The sequence below is a fragment of the Rana temporaria genome, chromosome 1 (genome assembly GCF_905171775.1).
Source record: "Rana temporaria chromosome 1, aRanTem1.1, whole genome shotgun sequence".
Lineage (NCBI taxonomy): Eukaryota > Metazoa > Chordata > Amphibia > Anura > Ranidae > Rana > Rana temporaria.
The window spans coordinates 245,092,378-245,109,015 of NC_053489.1; the positions used below are offsets into that span (position 1 = coordinate 245,092,378).

Sequence of the window (16,638 nt, forward strand, 5' to 3'; positions counted from 1 at the left end):
GAGGTATAGGAGAAGAAATAAACCTTTTTCATGTTGCAGCACTAATACTTATGCCGCGTACACACGGACGTTTTTTGTCTTGAAAAAAAAAAAACGTTTTTCAAACTTATTTTAAAAAACGACGTTGCCTACACACCATCGTTTTCTGAAAATGCTCTTGCAAAGCGCGGTTACGTACAACACGTACGACGGCACTCTGTTTCATTCAAGCTCGCTTCATAACTTGCTTTAGAGCATGCGCGGGTTTAAAAACGTTGTTTTAAACGTCGTTTTAGCCCACACACAATAATTTTTTATGACACAAAAAACAACATTTTGAAAAACGACATAAAAAATTGAAGCAGGTTCGAATTTTTTTTTGTTGTTTTTCAGAAGACAAAAAACGACGTAAAGCCCACACACACACAATCATTTTAAATGACGTTTTTTAAAACTTTGTTTTATTTCATCACAAAAAACGACCGTGTGTACGCGGCATAAGAGGTTTACCATGAAGGTTATGAAAGACTTGTCACAGCACTTGATGCACATCCAGATGATGAACTGACATTGGAATATGTTAAAGGGTCACTAAAGGATTTTTTTTTTTTAGCTAAATAGCTTCCTTTACCTTACTGCAGTCCTGCTTTCATGTCCTCATTGTTCGTTTTTGCTCTGATGTTGCTGTAATTCTTCTCTGTTCTGAACACTTCCCGGTTGTCTGTTTCTTGATGAAAAAAGTCATGGGAGCTTTCTCTCTGTGGTCACTAATCAAGGAGGTGTGATTACTGTGTGTCTAAAACCCCTCAACACCAATCAGTTTTGTTTTACAAACCATCACTGCCCTGTATTGGCTCTGAGTCTCTGTACATCACAGAAGCAGGAAACAGCATGCAAAAACGAAACTGAAACTGTAGGTACATTATATGATTGATTTTTATCTATTTTTAATCATTTTTAAAAGGAATCCGTTAACTATTATGTCTCTATACCCTGTAAACAGTCATTTCAGCCCAAAATGTTTTTTCCTTTACAACTCCTTTAAGGGAAAGCTTGTGAATGAATATAAGCGTAAAACAGAAAGCAATTATAGTGACGGTGCTTCTGTCACAGAGTCTGCTTTAAAGATGAAAAATAGGAATAAAAACAGTAACATGCAAAAAAAAAACACATTAATGTTTTGTGTGCAAGAAACAAGTCAACATAAAAACAAATGGCAGAATCTGGAATGCTAAAATGCACAAACAAGCTAAACTACAAAAGGCCAAAAGTGTGAAGGAAGAAACAAATTTTGCTTCAGTTAATGAATATGTTTTTCTTTTTTTTTAAACAATAGATTTTCATTGAGTTTTTACCATGTATACAGAGATAGTACAGTAGGATCAATTCAAGATACACAAAGCAAAATACAGGGATACCTCTTACATTTAAGAAAAATATAGTGCAATAGTATGAGCTACAAACATTCTCTATGGATTGGCCTCCGTAGGAGGTTAGGCCTGTCACCCCCTTCGGGTACAAACTGTGAGCAGGCTAAATGCAAGGTCAACAGTATGTAGCCTGTCCAGGACCTTAACGAGGGTCCATGGTGCATATCCGTCTAGTAAGAGTTCCCCAGTTGCAATGGAACTCAATAATAACAACACTATGAAACAGTTCAACAGTGATAATCAGGAATACAAAGCAAGCAATCATGGACATACCATTTGGAATCTAGAGCTGATTTCCAAAGGGCCCTGTGCTTATAAGGGCTATTGAGTCCCCTCACGTTGTATGACATGAATTTAAGTGTCATTCCACTGGTAAGCTGAGCAGAAGCGCCATCTAGTGGTAGTTTTGAGTGGTAACAGGATTAGTCTAGGTATGTTCAGAATGCATAGAATCAAAATAAAAAAAAAGCAAATGTCCTTCCGACTTTTGAACCAAAAAACTTTCCAGAATGGTCAGGCCGCTTGGCACGCGGCGAGCATGTTACGAAAAACATCTCATAACCAAGTACGGAGGAAAGAAATATAGTAACAGCCGAACATCGGGTGCCATATAGGTAGTGAAAGACAACTTTAAAGACACCAGGATCAGGCAAAGCTGAAAAAATAAAACAGTTCTTTAAGAGAAAAGGAAGGCAGCTCTTAGGAGAAAGCATCAGGCAGCATAGCAATTCTGCAAACAAAAGTTACTTACTCCTCCTGTTCTGCCGTTGGGAATTGCGATTTTGGAGAGGAGGATCAGGTTCTGCAGGGAGACCATTAGCAGGGATCAGACACCATTTGCGGAGGAGACCGAGACCTTTATCCAGCGATGCGATCGAATGCGATTCGTTGTTCATGTCCACTAGTAGTTTGGCTGGAAAGCCCCATTTGTAGAGGATCTTGTGATTCCGCAGTATCCTAGTGATGGGGACCAGGTTGTGTCTTGCAGCCAGTGTAGCTTGCGACAGGTCAGCATAGAGTGCGATTCCGGCAAAGGGATCAGGTAACGCAGGGTGTTGTCTGGCGTAGCGCATAAGCTGATCCTTTATGTGATAAAAGGATCAACTATCACATCTCTAGGGATTTGGTCAGGCAGGAAGGATGGCTTAGGCAATCTGTGGGCCCTGTCGATAATGATGTCTGCTGGGCTCAGAGCTGGAATGGCTGTCATCATTCATTTCTACAGGAATGCCGTAAGTTCTGCAGGTTTAACAGTCTCAGGGATCCCCCTGAATTTAATGTTGTTTCTCCTTGCCCTGTCCTCTAAATCTGCCATTTTGAGGCGCATAGCTTTAAAATGGATGTAAACCCACTTTTTTTTTTTTTGATGTCACAATGTAGAGTATAAGATTTCCTATCATCTGTGTCCAGTCTTGCCACACAGAGTTAATCCAGCACTGAGCAATCCTCTTTTAATGTTCAGTGAAAATTAACAGAATTCCAGATAAAAACTTGCCAAATTATAAAGTCCGTTTCTCTGTTCTTGCTTTGTGTTACAGGTTATTTACATATCTAGAGCTTGGACATGTTTATCATATGTTATGTTATGTTTATCATAATATGAGGTGATCCAAAGTTCATTGTATATTACCAGGATATGTAAATAACCTGTAACACAAAGCAAGAACAGAGAAACGGACTTTATAATTTGGCAAGTTTTTATCTGGAATTCTGTTAATTTTCACTGAACATTAAAAGAGGATTGCTCAGCGCTGGATTAACTCTGTGTGGCAAGACTGGGCACAGATGATAGGGAATCGTATACTCTACATTGTGACCTCAAAAAGAATTTTTTTTTTTGGGTTTACATCCACTTTAAGTTCCTCTTCCACTTCAAAGTAAGCATCCACCAGCTCATTATGTGCTAATGTAAACTTACCCATTTTCTGCTCTACATACTCCACTCTGTTACTGACTGCAGAGACTTCCATTTTAGTGGTCTGCATGAACGCTGCCATATCACATTGTAGGGCCCCCCTTAAGGTTTGCAGCATCTCCTTCATGGTAGTGTCAATAATAGGCTGCCCTGAAGTGGGGAATGCATCCAGTTGCTGGGCATATGTGGAGGATTCCCCCATGTCCTCCCCTGCAGTGTCAGCACCATCCCGGGCCCCAGAGTCCTCCCCAATCTTTCTCGTTTGCTTGACAGGGCTACTAAAGGGGGAAGCTGGTGATGGATGGCCATGGGAACTTGACTCACCCGAGGATGGCAGAGAATTAGCTGCAGCAGCATGTGCCGGCGCCATCTTGGATTTCTCGGCTCCCGACTGGAGGGAAGAAATCTGTAAGTTTTCGGGGTCCTTCTCTCTCCTTCCTTTTATGCATCATAGCCAAAGTGTTCCCCCACTTCTCCTCTACCCCGCAGGTGTTTTTTAGGTATCCTGGTGTGCTTTGAGCCGCGTTCTATCACCCGGCGTGTCAGAGCTCACCTAACACACATCCATCAGCTCTGGCTGCCGGCTCCGCCCCCCATGAATATGTTTTTCAATCTAAATGCTGCACCTCATCTTTGCAGGTAATTGAATCAGGAGCAATGAGTCACACAACAAATTACAAAAAAATCTTTATTCACCCTGACCAGAGTAAAGCAGAAAAAAAAAAAATCACCACAGCTAATAAGCAAATAATAAAAGGAATAGGAGATGGGTTTCTTTACTGTTCTATTTCCCAAAGTGTTACCACAAATGATACATGTGAAAAATGTCCCTGCCCTTGAAACTAATCCTTTGTCAGTGAAGAAGCTTGCAAAACAAGGCAATGCAGTGATTTTCCAAGATGACAGTTGTGCAATAGGAATGAGCTTCGTGTTCGAGTTGAACCCTTGTTCGACTCGAACATGGTATGTTCGATAGTTCGTCGAAATACGAACGTTACGGGCCGTTCGCACCACTCGAATTCGAGTGGCGCATCACGGCCCATAATTCACTGCGGCATTGCTGGCTGATGACAAAAAACGGAGAGCCATAATTGGCCAAAGCCAGGGTGGCAGGTCGGCCTTGTGTAGTGTGTTGTGGGGGTGGTCAGAGAGAGATTGAGAGAGAGAGAGAGAGAGAGTGTCTTTTTTTCTAGGTAGAAAAAGCAGGCAGGCTAGTCAGTTAAAGTTACAGTGTGTAGAGGATATATATACATCCCAGGTGTTGTACATATATTTATACACTGTATAGTTTAGCTAGATCAGTTCTTCCTAATTTACTGGCAGGCAGTTGATTGTGCTAGCTGCAGTATTCTCACGTGGTGTATTGCCTGTGTCCTCTGTAATTTGCACCTAAAGCTACTTGGTGTGTACTGGCCGTGTCCTCTGTAGTTTGCACCTAAAGCTACTTGGTGTGTACTGCCCGTGTGCTCTGCAGTTTGCACCTAAAGCTACTTGGTGTGTACTGCACGTGTGCGCTGTAGTTTGCACCTAAAGCTACTTGGTGTGTACTGCACGTGTCCTCTGACGTTTGCACCTAAAGCTACTTGGTTTGTACTGCCCGTGTGCTCTGTAGTTTGCACCTAAAGCTACTTGGTGTGTACTGCACGTGTGCGCTGTAGTTTGCACCTAAAGCTACTTGGTGTGTACTGCACATGTGCTCGGTAGTTTGCACCTAAAGATACTTGGTGTATACTGGCCGTGTCCTCTGTAGTTTGCACTTAAAGCTACTTGGTGTGTACTGGCCATGTCCTCTGTAGCTTGCACCTAAAGCTACTTGGTGTGTACTGCACGTGTGCTCTGTAGTTTGCACCTAAAGCTACTTGGTGTGTACTGCCCGTGTGCTCTGTAGTTTGCACCTTAAGCTACTTGGTGTGTACTGCACGTGTCCTCTGTAGTTTGCACCTAAAGCTACTTGGTGTGTACTGCCCGTGTGCTCTGTAGTTTGCACCTAAAGCTACTTGGTGTGTACTGCACGTGTGCTCTGTAGTTTGCACCTAAAGCTACTTGGTGTGTACTGGCCGTGTCCTCTGTAGTTTGCACCTAAAGCTACTTGGTGTGTACTGGCTTTGTCCTCTGTAGTTTGCACCTAAAGCTACTTGGTGTGTACTGGCCGTGTCCTCTGTAGTTTGCACCTGAAGCTACTTGGTGTGTACTGCACATGTTCTCTGTAGTTTGCACCTAAAGCTACTTGGTGTGTACTGGCTTTGTCCTCTGTAGTTTGCACCTAAAGCTACTTGGTGTGTACTGCCCGTGTGCTCTGTAGTTTGCACCTAAAGCTACTTGGTGTGTACTGCACGTGTCCTCTGTAGTTTGCACCTAAAGCTACTTGGTGTGTACTGCACGTGTCCTCTGTAGTTTGCACCTAAAGATACTTGGTGTGTACTGCACGTGTGCTCTGTAATTTGCACCTAAAGCTACTTGGTGTGTACTGGCCGTGTCCTCTGTAGTTTGCACCTAAAGCTACTTGGTGTGTACTGCACGTGTGCTCTGTAGTTTGCACCTAAAGCTACTTGGTGTGTACTGGCCGTGTCCTCTGTAGTTTGCACCTAAAGCTACTTGGTGTATACTGCCCGTGTGCTCTGTAGTTTGCACCTAAAGCTACTTGGTGTGTATTGCACATGTGCTCTGTAGTTTGCACCTAAAGCTACTTGGTGTGTACTGGCTGTGCCCTCTGTAGTTTGCACCTAAAGCTACTTGGTGTGTACTGGCCGTGTCCTCTGTAGTTTGCACCTAAAGCTACTTGGTGTGTACTGCACGTGTCCTCTGTAGTTTGCACCTAAAGCTACTTGGTGTGTACTGCCCGTGTGCTCTGTAGTTTGCACCTAAAGCTACTTGGTGTGTACTGCACGTGTGCTCTGTAGTTTGCACCTAAAGCTACTTGGTGTGTACTGGCCGTGTACTCTGTAGTTTGCACCTAAAGCTACTTGGTGTATACTGCCCGTGTGCTCTATAGTTTGCACCTAAAGCTACTTGGTGTAGTGCACGTGTGCGCTGTAGTTTGCACCTAAAGCTACTTGGTGTGTACTGCACGTGTGCTCTGTAGTTTGCACCTAAAGCTACTTGGTGTGTACTGACTGTGTCCTCTGTAGTATGCACCTAAAGTTTCTTGGTGTGAACTGTACGTGTCCTTTGTAGTTTGCACCTAAAGCTACTTGGTGTGTACTGGCTGTGTCCTCTGCAGTTTGCACCTAAAGCTACGAGGTGTGTGTACTGCCTTTGTCCTCTGCAGGCCATTAGTATGTCTGGAAGGACAACAAGGAGAGGCAGAGAGTCACAAGGGCAAGCAGGCTGTGCGTCTAGAGGCAACAGTGCTGGTCGTGGACACGGTGCATCCTCATCAGCATGTGGCCGTTGGACAAGCTCATCCTTGTTTTCGGCAGCTGGCCGCATTGAGCCGCAACATGCCGAAGACTTGGTAGAGTGGATGACCTAGCCGTCCTCATCCTCTTCATCCTCTCTCACCCAGGCTCAGAGTTCTTTGTCTGGCAAAGTAGCTGCCAAGGCGTCCTCTTCCCTCTGCTCAATGGCATCACTCACTCCTTCCCTAGCCCCACCATGTCCTCCTGAGGAGTCCCCCAAACTGTTTGAACAGTGTTGGGTACATGCTGCATGAGAATAGAGGAAGGCAGTAAGGTGAGCCCAGAGAAAGGGGGTGCCCAAGAAGGATAGCAATCTGGCAGTTATGTTCCCCCAGCTGCAGCATACTGCCATGTTTTCTACAGTGATGAGGAGGGAGGGGATGATGAGGTCACTGACTCTACGTGGGTGCCTGATAGGAGAGAGGAGGAGGAGGAGGCACAGGCACATCTCCAACGAGGCAGGATGCCCTTCAGGGGCCAGCTTAAGGGCAGCACACCGACTGCATCACAACACAGAGCTACGCATTTGCAGGGCGCTGCTGTGTCTCAGTGTTTTTCCAAAAGTTCTTTGGTGTGGGCCTTTTTTGAGACGAGTGCATCAGATCGCACCGCTGCTATTTGCAACATATGTCTCAAGAGTATCTCACGTGGCCAAAACATCACCTGCTTGGGCACCACATGCTTGACCAGACATATGTCGACCTGCCATGCAGTTCGTTGGCAAGCGTACCTCAAAGACCCACACCAAAGAACAATGCGGACCTCCCCTTGCCCCTCATCAGCTGGGATCTCCAACCTAACTATACCCTCAGTACTCTCTGAAGCCTGCACTGATAGGACTGAAGGTGTAGAATTAGGTGTGTCACAGCCTAGTAAATGCGGGCAATCTTCTATCGGTACACCGATGGCAGATTGTACCAGGCAAATTTCCCTGCCCCAGCTGCTGCAGCGCCAAAAGAAGTTCTCTCCCAGCCATCCACATGCCCAGTGGTTGAATGCTAGCTTATCTAAATTGCTAGCACTTCAACTGCTGCCTTTTCAGTTGGTAGATTCTGCCCCCTTCCGTGAGTTTGTGGAATGTGCGGTACCTCAGTGGCAAGTTCCCAAACGCCACTTTTTCTCACTGAAGGGGATTCCGGCTCTCTACCAGCATGTGGAAGGCAATGTCCATGCCTCGCTGGACAGGGCAGTCAGTGGTAAGGTGCATATTACCACTGACTCATTGTCCAGCAGGCATGGACAGGGACGTTACCTATCTTTCACGGCGCATTGGGTGACTCTGCTGGCAGCTGGGAAGGATGCAGGACAAGGTACAGTAGTGTTGGTGGTTGTTCCGCCAACACGCCTCCAAAATACTACTACTAGTTGTGACACACCTCTCTCCTCCACCCTCTCCTCTTCTTCTTCCTCTGTGGCCTCTTCCTGTGCTGATGTGTCCTCGGAACCAGCGGTACTCCGTAGGCGTTCAAGGGGCTACGCAGGTACGCAGGCAAAGAGATGCCATGCGGTGCTTGAGCTGGTGTGCTTGGGGGACAGGAGCCACACTGGGCCAGAGGTTCTGTCAGCTCTGCAGGGGCAAGCTCAGAGGTGGTTGACCTCACGCCAGCTTAAGCCTGGAATGGTGGTTTGCGACAATGGCACCAACCTCCTCTCCGCCCTGCGACAGGGACAACTGACCCATGTGCCCTGTTTTGCTCATGTCCTTAATTTGGTGGTGCAGTGGTTCTTGGGCAGGTACCCGGGCTTACAGGATGTCCTGAAGCAGGCCAGGAAAGTCTGTGTGCATTTCCGACGGTCATATAATGCCAGTGCTCGGCTGACAGACCTCCAAAGGGAATACAACCTGCCCAAGAACCGCCTAATCTGTGACATGCCCACCAGGTGGAACTCTACGTTGGCCATGCTGCAGCGGCTGCACATGCAGCAGAGGGCCATCAATGAGTATCTGTGCCAATATGGCAGCAGAACTGGGTCAGGGGAGCTTGTTTTTTTTCCCCACGCCAGTGGGCCATGATCAGGGATGCATGCACTGTCCTGTCACCATTTGAGGAGGCCACGAGGATGGTGAGCAGTGACAGTGCATGTATCAGTGAGACTGTCCCTCTTATTCACATGTTGGAGCACACGCTGCGTGGAATAATGGATAGGGCCCTTGAGGCAGAACAGAGGGAGGAAGAGGAGGACTTCCTTACCTCTCAAGGCCCCCTTTATCCAGACAGTGTTCCTGCTTGCCCGCCTATCTCACAGGAAGAGGACGAGGAGGAGGAGGAGGATTGTGTCAGCATGGAGGTGGAGCCTAGCACTCAGCATCAGTCTTCAAGGGATCAATTACAGTCCCGAGGAACCCATGGACTTGTACGTGGCTGGGATGAGGTGGCTGCGGATCATGTCGTCCTCAGTGACCCAGAGAACTCCGCACCGAATTCCTCAGCAAACTTACGTTGTATGGCCTCCCTGATCCTGCAAAGCCTGAGGAAGGATCCTCGTATTCGTGCTATCAAGGAGAGGGATCATTACTGGCTGACAACTCTCCTTGATCCACGTTACAAGAATAAGGTTGCGGACCTTATCTTGCTGGCACAGAGGGAGCAGAAGGTGAAACATCTTCGGGAGGCCTTGCAGAAAGGTCTGTGCAACGCGTTCCCAGAGACTGGGGGGTTACAAAATCCAGGTCCTGGACAACATGTTGCTGAGACTTCGGTCAGTCACAGAAGGAGCGGTGGAGAAGGTGGCCGTCTGACCGATGCGCTCTGACAATTTTTTAGTCCGCAGCCCCAAGGTATGACCATCACCAGCGTCTGTTTTACATGGTGCGGGAATACCTAGGGGCAAGATCAGACTTGGACACCTTTCCCACCGAAAATCCTCTGGCTTACTGGGTCTTGAGGATGGATCACTGGCCAGAGCTTGCACAGTACGCAATTGAGCTACTGGCTTGTCCTGCATCCAGCGTTCTTTCAGAACGCACATTCAGTGCTGCTGGAGGCTTTGTAACCGATCACAGGGTGCGCCTCTCCACCGACTCGGTCGATCGACTGACCTTCATAAAAATGAATCAGGCTTGGCTCACCACCAGCTACCAAGCACCTGATGCTGATGTAACTGAATATTTATTTTTTAAATGTCAGATCCCTTCAAGACTGCCTATGCTGATGCTGAGTGACTATACTGTTATGCTTGCTGAGTGACTATCCTTTTCCTCCTCAATGATCATGCTGATAGCTTGTAAGAACATTTTTGGTTCTGGGCACCGCCACCAGTGCCTAAGGCCCAATTTTTCTGCCCCTGTTCAACAGGGGCGTGTAATTACAATTTTTGATGCAATACTTTGCAGCGGGCTCATTCCTACGCTCCAACTAGAGTATCTGTGAGGGGTTGCAGTATTGTGGGACCAGCACCAGTGCGTAAGACCCAATTTTTCTGCCCCTGTTTAACAGGGGCGTGTAATTACAATTTTTGATGCAATTCTTTGCAGAGGGCTCATTCCTGCGCTCCAACTAGAGTATCTGTGAGGGGTAGCAGTGTTGTGGCACCAGCACCACCACCACCACCACCAACAAAGGCCCAATTTTTCTGCCCCTGTTCAACAGGGGCATGTAATTTCAATTCTTGATCTAATATTTCACAGCAGGGCCCATTCCTGTGCCCACCAAGAGTAACTGTGAGGGCTTACAGAGTTGTAGCACCAGCACCACCACCACCACCAACAAAGGCCCAATTGTTCTGCCCCTGTTCAACAGGGGCATGCAATTACAATTCTTGATTTAATATTTCACAGCAGGGCCCATTCCTGTGCCCACCAAGAGTAACTGTGAGGGCTTACAGAGTTGTGGCACCAGCACAACCACCACCACCAACAAAGGCCCAATTGTTCTGCCCCTGTTCAACAGGGGCATGTAATTACAATTCTTGATCTATTATTTCACAGCAGGGCCCATTCCTGTGTCCACCAAGAGTAACTGTGAGGGCTTACAGAGTTGTGGCACCAGCACAACCACCACCACCAACAAAGGCCCAATTGTTCTGCCCCTGTTCAACAGGGGCATGTAATTACAATTCTTGATCTATTATTTCACAGCAGGGCCCATTCCTGTGTCCACCAAGAGTAACTGTGAGGGCTTACAGAGTTGTGGCACCATCGCCAGCACCAAAGGCCCAATTTTTCTACCACTGTTCAACAATGGCATGTAATTACAATTCTTGATATAATAGTTCACACAGCAGGGCGTTCCAGCGCCCACCAAGACTAACTGTGAAGCCTTACAGTGTTGTGGCAACACCAACACCTAGGGCCCAAATATAGGGCAGGCCCCTACTTTCAAACATCTAACTTACAAACGACTCCTACTTGCAAACGGAAGGAGACAACAGGAAGTGAGAGGAAATCTACCCCTAGGAAGGGAAATTCTCCTCTTTAAGAGGTGTCTCCTGTCCACTAATACTTTATCACCAATCCTTGTTTCACTAAAATTTTTTTTTTCAAAATATCATTTGTCATTGGGACAGAAAGTTAATTGCATACTTCTGAACAGATGCACACAGACAGCAAAACAAATGTTTACATGGGTGATAACCCTTCTCTATGTTTTCAGAAAAGCTTAAAAAAAAGCTTAAAAATAGATTTTATGGCTAGAGCTACACCAGTTCAAAATTACAAACAGATTCTACTTAACAACAAACCTACAGTGCCTGTCTTGTTTGCACCGCCTGTATAATGATGTTCAAAGTATATAGGGCCAAAGGGCTTGTAATGACCTGGGGGGAGTGGGGGGAAACCCATGCTATTTTTCTCAATGATTTTCATCCATATTGCAGGGATTTTTTCTCAGGCCTCGTACACACGACCGGATCTGTCCGCTGGGATTTATCCGCGGATCAGTTCCAGCAGATAGATCCGGTCGTGTGTACGGCCTAGTGGACATTTTTCAGCGGACATTTGTCCAGCCGACGGTTTTCCAGCGGATAAAAATTTCTTAGCATGCGGCGGACTGTTTTCATCAGATATCCGCTCGTCTGTACAGGGCCTCATAGTAATCTCATTTTGTGCAGGGACAGTTCTAAACACGTGCCACCTCACAGGCATACTATAGACACCCAGCAGGTACGATATTTAAAGGATTTTTTTTTAATTGTTTTTTTTACTTTAAGCATCATTAAAATCACTGCTCCAGAAAACTTTTTTTTCCATTGATACATGTTCACTGGGGTAAGACCCGAGGTCTCAAACACGTTTTCCGACAATAACTTGCATATTAGGCTTTAAAATTAGCACTTTTGAATTTGAACGTTGGAGTCCCATTGACGTTCTAAATGTTCGCGTGAACGTTCGGTCCGTTCGAAGGTTCTGGTGCGAACCGAACGGGGGGGGGGGGGGGGTTCTGGTCATCCCTATAGTTGAATAGAAAATGCACTTTTTATCTTTCAAAAAGTGTTTTTCAGTGCTAAACCTTTCATCCAAATTCTAAATTGCGGCATTTGTAAAATTTAAAAGCCAATATAAAGGAATAGGAGTGGTAAAAAAAGTCCTTGTGGATTTAATTAACCTTTTTTTGGTTAATTCTCCTTTAAGGGTGTGTGACAGGGGCGTGTCCTATGCCTACATATGTTTGCAAGTAGGTGTCCCTCATTCCCATCTCAAAATGTTGGGAGGTATGGCAGAGTGCTGGTAGTAGCACTCCGCCTGACTTTTCTGCGAGAACTTTAGAAGAGGCATCAGCTTATGTGGCTGGCCGGTACCTTCGCAGAACTGCTGCAGCCACGGCTCTGCTCCCTCCACAGCTGGCGATATGTGCCTGAAAGTAGTTCCCATACTTCCTGCTGCATTTCATCCATGGCATGCAACAGCAGGTCGGCAAGCACAGGTGATCTACCAGTCATCTAGCCGTGATAAACTGGTGGGTTGCGATTCTGGGCTTTATATGATAAAAGGGAGACAGTACAGTTGCAATCAAATTTAATACAAGCACATTAAGAGGATCCTGCTCCTGAAACCTTACACTCAAATTCATTTCGACCCCGTCAGTGGTGAATCAAGCAGGAGGTTAATAAGTGGCTGACAAAACCTTTCTTTTCTTACTCTTTCCAGAGCTGCCTGCATATACTCCTCCTCTCCTGCTAATCACGCTATAGCTCTGCCAACTAGCTATGAGGAGTCAACAGGATCACCTGGACACCGCTATAACCAGGGTACAATGTTTTTCAGTGTGGTGAGGAGGTGATACAACATCTCCTCACTGCCTGTCAAATGCCCTCTGAAGGCCCTTAGAACCCGGGTGGGGATGATGCCCTGAGCGGGGGTGGCTTGATCCTGGACCCGGCCCGCTCGATGCAGACTCAAAGACTTCTACTTTAATAGCAGGTATGCTCTGAACCATCTCCCTTCTCGGCCTCGTCTTATTACTGTTCTCTCTCTATTTTCTCCCCTATCTTCTTCTATTTTCAAACTCTTCCCATCTACATGTAGCTTCGTGGTGACATGATCTAGGAAACTGTTTTCCCTTTTTTTTTTTTTGATCTCCAAGGACCTATGGTTCCGCCACTTAGCAAGTGTGCTGAGGGCCCACGATGTAATGTGGTTGCCCTTACTCCCTCTCGGCAGGAGCATGCATCTTGAGGTGGTAGGCGCTGGGTGGAGCGCCGGTGGAGGTTTGACGGAGGCGTACTTGGCCCCCCTCCACTGGTGTCAATGCCAGCGAGCTATACCTTAGAGGGACAAATGCACTAATGGACTGCTGTTTTAGGTCTGAGGTCACGATACGATGCTCACCATGCAACACTGCGGGGCTGCTGGTTGTACTGTTGCACTATCGATGTTTTCTTTGTTTTGTATTTGTCTTCAAACAAATAAATACAGATTTTGCAAAAAAATGCCCTCTGAAGAGCGATCCAAACATGTGTAAATGAGCCCCAATGCTGTTCAACCATTCCAGTATATTCTGTGAATTCAGCAGGTACTTGAAATCAGCAGAGAACTGGGGACAGGAACAGGACTATTGCTGAGTAACCTCTTGTCTGCAGCAATTACAAAAAACTTCTGCTCAGCTGGGGGCCGGGAGGAAGAACAGGACTGTTTAACCCCTCAGCTCAAGTGCTTACCTCTTGTGATGATCCAGACCGAACTGTGGCTCTGGGCTTCATAGGCTCAGCTGGTGGTCGGGGGAGGAACATGACTAGTTAATGTTATCGGGCACAAGTTCTTATCTTTATTCAGCAGTTCCGACAATTTAATATGAGTCCCAACGTCCTTTTCTATACCAATCTGCCGGGCAATGTAATTGCTGGAAACCGCAGCACAAGGATTACTCCTCCGGGACAATTTGATGATTTTTGGGCTTAGGTGGAGTTTTCCTTGTGCTGCGCTTTTCCTTCAATTACATTGCCCAGCAGATTGGTATAGAAGAGGATATGGGGAGTCAGATTACATTGTCGGAACTGACGAATAAAGATAAGAACTTGTGCCTGATAACATTAACTAGTCACATTCTTCTCCTGGCCACCAGCTAAGCAGATGAAGCCTAGAGCCACAGTCCGGTCTGGATCATGAGTCCGTGTTTCAGGCAGGAGACCGGACACATGATTCAAAATGTGTACTGTTCTGGTGAATCCCACTAGATATGCACTCTAGGTACTTGAAAGTGTTTGTATGTACCATTAACACCCCAGGATCTTTAAAGCCCTGAGCACTAATTTATGGTCATACTAACTTTAGTTCATGCAAACAGTCTCTGGTCCATCCAGTTCAACCATCTGTACATTGATCAGTGGTGCTGACCATCACAATGATAGATCAATAATGGGAAGCTAGGAGGAGCTAGACTAAAGGATGACTTTCAGGAACATAGGGCCAAATCCTCAAAAGAGATACGACGGAGTAATTGCTGTTACTCCGTCGTATCCCTGGTCCTAACTATGGAACTGATCCACAGAATCAGTTTCCCATAGTTAGGACGAAGATCCGACATGTGTAATTGAATTACACTGTCGGATCTTAGGATGCAGTACCGCATCCGCCGCTGGGGGCATTTTGTGTCGAAATGCCGCCTCGGGTATGCAAATTAGGACTTACGGAGATCCACGAAGCTTTTCAGCTTTGTTTTTTCTCTGTAAGTTATATTTTGCAAACGCAAAATTAGGGCTGCTTTTACAAGGTGTAAACTGTTTACACCTTGTAAAAACAGACCTTTCTTGCTCGCGACACGATTTTTTTAAAATTACAAAAATTTTTTGGCGCCGTATCTTTTTTTTAACCCGACGCAACTTTATTGTCCCGTCGCAATCCACAAAGCCCGACGTAACGTAATTTCGGGCTATGCACGTCGGGAAAATAACGTCACGAGCATGCGCAGTACGGCCGGCGCGGGAGCGCGCCTCATTTAAATGGTAATCGCCCCCTGGAGAAGAGGAACGCCTTGCGCCGGCGGAATTTAAGTTACACCGCTGCAAATTCCCAGGTAAGTGCTTTGTGGATCGGGCACTAACTTGGGAAATTTGCGGCGGTGTAACTTAAATGGAAAAAGTTAAGTTACGCCGCCTGGCTGAGGATTTGGCCCATACGTTTTTTTATTTATTAAGCATTCCAGGTTTTGGGTCATTTAGCCTACACATCATAAATTGACTTGTGGAGTTTCTCTTGAACCTTTTTCAATGCCTTTTTAAATTCTCGATTCCTAAGACTGTAGATAAGAGGGTTTAAAAGTGGTGTTATAACAGAATAAAACAGAGAAACCACTTTATCTTTATCAGAAAAGTGGGAAGCACTTGGGCGGACATACATAAATATGACAGTTCCATAGAAAATAATTACCACAGTTAAATGAGCAGCACAAGTTGAAAAGGCCTTCTGACGACCAAGGCTTGATGGAATTCGAAGAATGGTCTTAAGTATATTTGAATAAGATACTGTTATAAAAGTAAGTGAGCTTAGCACAACTACCCATGCAAATGAAAAGAAGACTTTCTCACTGGTGGATGTATCAGAACAAGATAGTTTTACCAGAGGGATAAAATCACAAAAAAAATGATCAATTTGATTGGGTCCACAAAAGTTTAGTAGAGCGGTTGGAATAGTTAATGACCAGCCAGTAAAGAAACCACTCATCCACGAGCCTATAGCTAAATAAAGGCAGATCTGACTGTTCATCATTGTTACATATTGTAACGGGAAACAGATGGCTAGATACCTATCATAAGCCATAACCGTAAGTAAGAAGAATTCTGTAGGTCCCACAGAGAACACAAAGCAAAGTTGAGCAAGGCACCCAGAATGGGAAATAAGCTTATCTTGTGTGATCAAATAGCTGAGCGTTTTAGGAATGACAGCAGTTGAACACCAGGTATCCAGCACAGCAAAGTTGCTGAGGAAAAAATACATGGGTATGCGAAGATGAGAATTTAAGAAGACCATGGTAACTATGAGAAAATTGGCCACCACAGTTAGTATATAAATGACCAAAAAAATTGCAAAGTAAAACAGCTGTACCTGAGCAGTACCAGGGAAGCCAAGCAGGAAGAAGAATTTAACATCTGTTTTGTTCCCATGAAATATATACTTCTGGTGAGGGATCATCTATGGAGAAGGTACAACGAGTTAGAAAAAACATCTCAAATTGGCATATTATGTATTATGTATTGCTCCATATAAAGCCAACTTGGCCCAATGCAAAATTTCCTGTGGTTTGTACCTATTGTAGTTACCTACTGTTGTTTTTTGGGCTTATTGAAGACCTTTAATCCTACTTTGTGGTCCTCAGCTCTTTTATCGATTTAAAGTTTAGGTTATACTGTACTCCACTTGTGAAATTCTGCCTACCCATTCCTTGCCTGCATAAATGTTAGCATGAATCACAAAGAAAATAGTTATGTTTTTTAATTGGTCACATGACTTGAGCACACATGAGCTTCGTCTTCTCTGTCTTTT

General features: G+C 45.5%; 1 protein-coding gene across 1 annotated transcript; it reads right to left on the bottom strand.

Annotated features, from left to right (window-relative positions):
• Window positions 1-15,313: 15,313 nt before the first annotated feature.
• On the bottom strand, window positions 15,314-16,287 carry LOC120945448 (olfactory receptor 6F1-like). The gene has a single exon (XM_040359635.1). It carries the CDS (start codon window positions 16,285-16,287, stop codon window positions 15,319-15,321), a length of 969 nt encoding a protein of 322 aa, XP_040215569.1. The 3' UTR covers window positions 15,314-15,318.
• Between the last annotated feature and the right edge of the window lie 351 nt (window positions 16,288-16,638).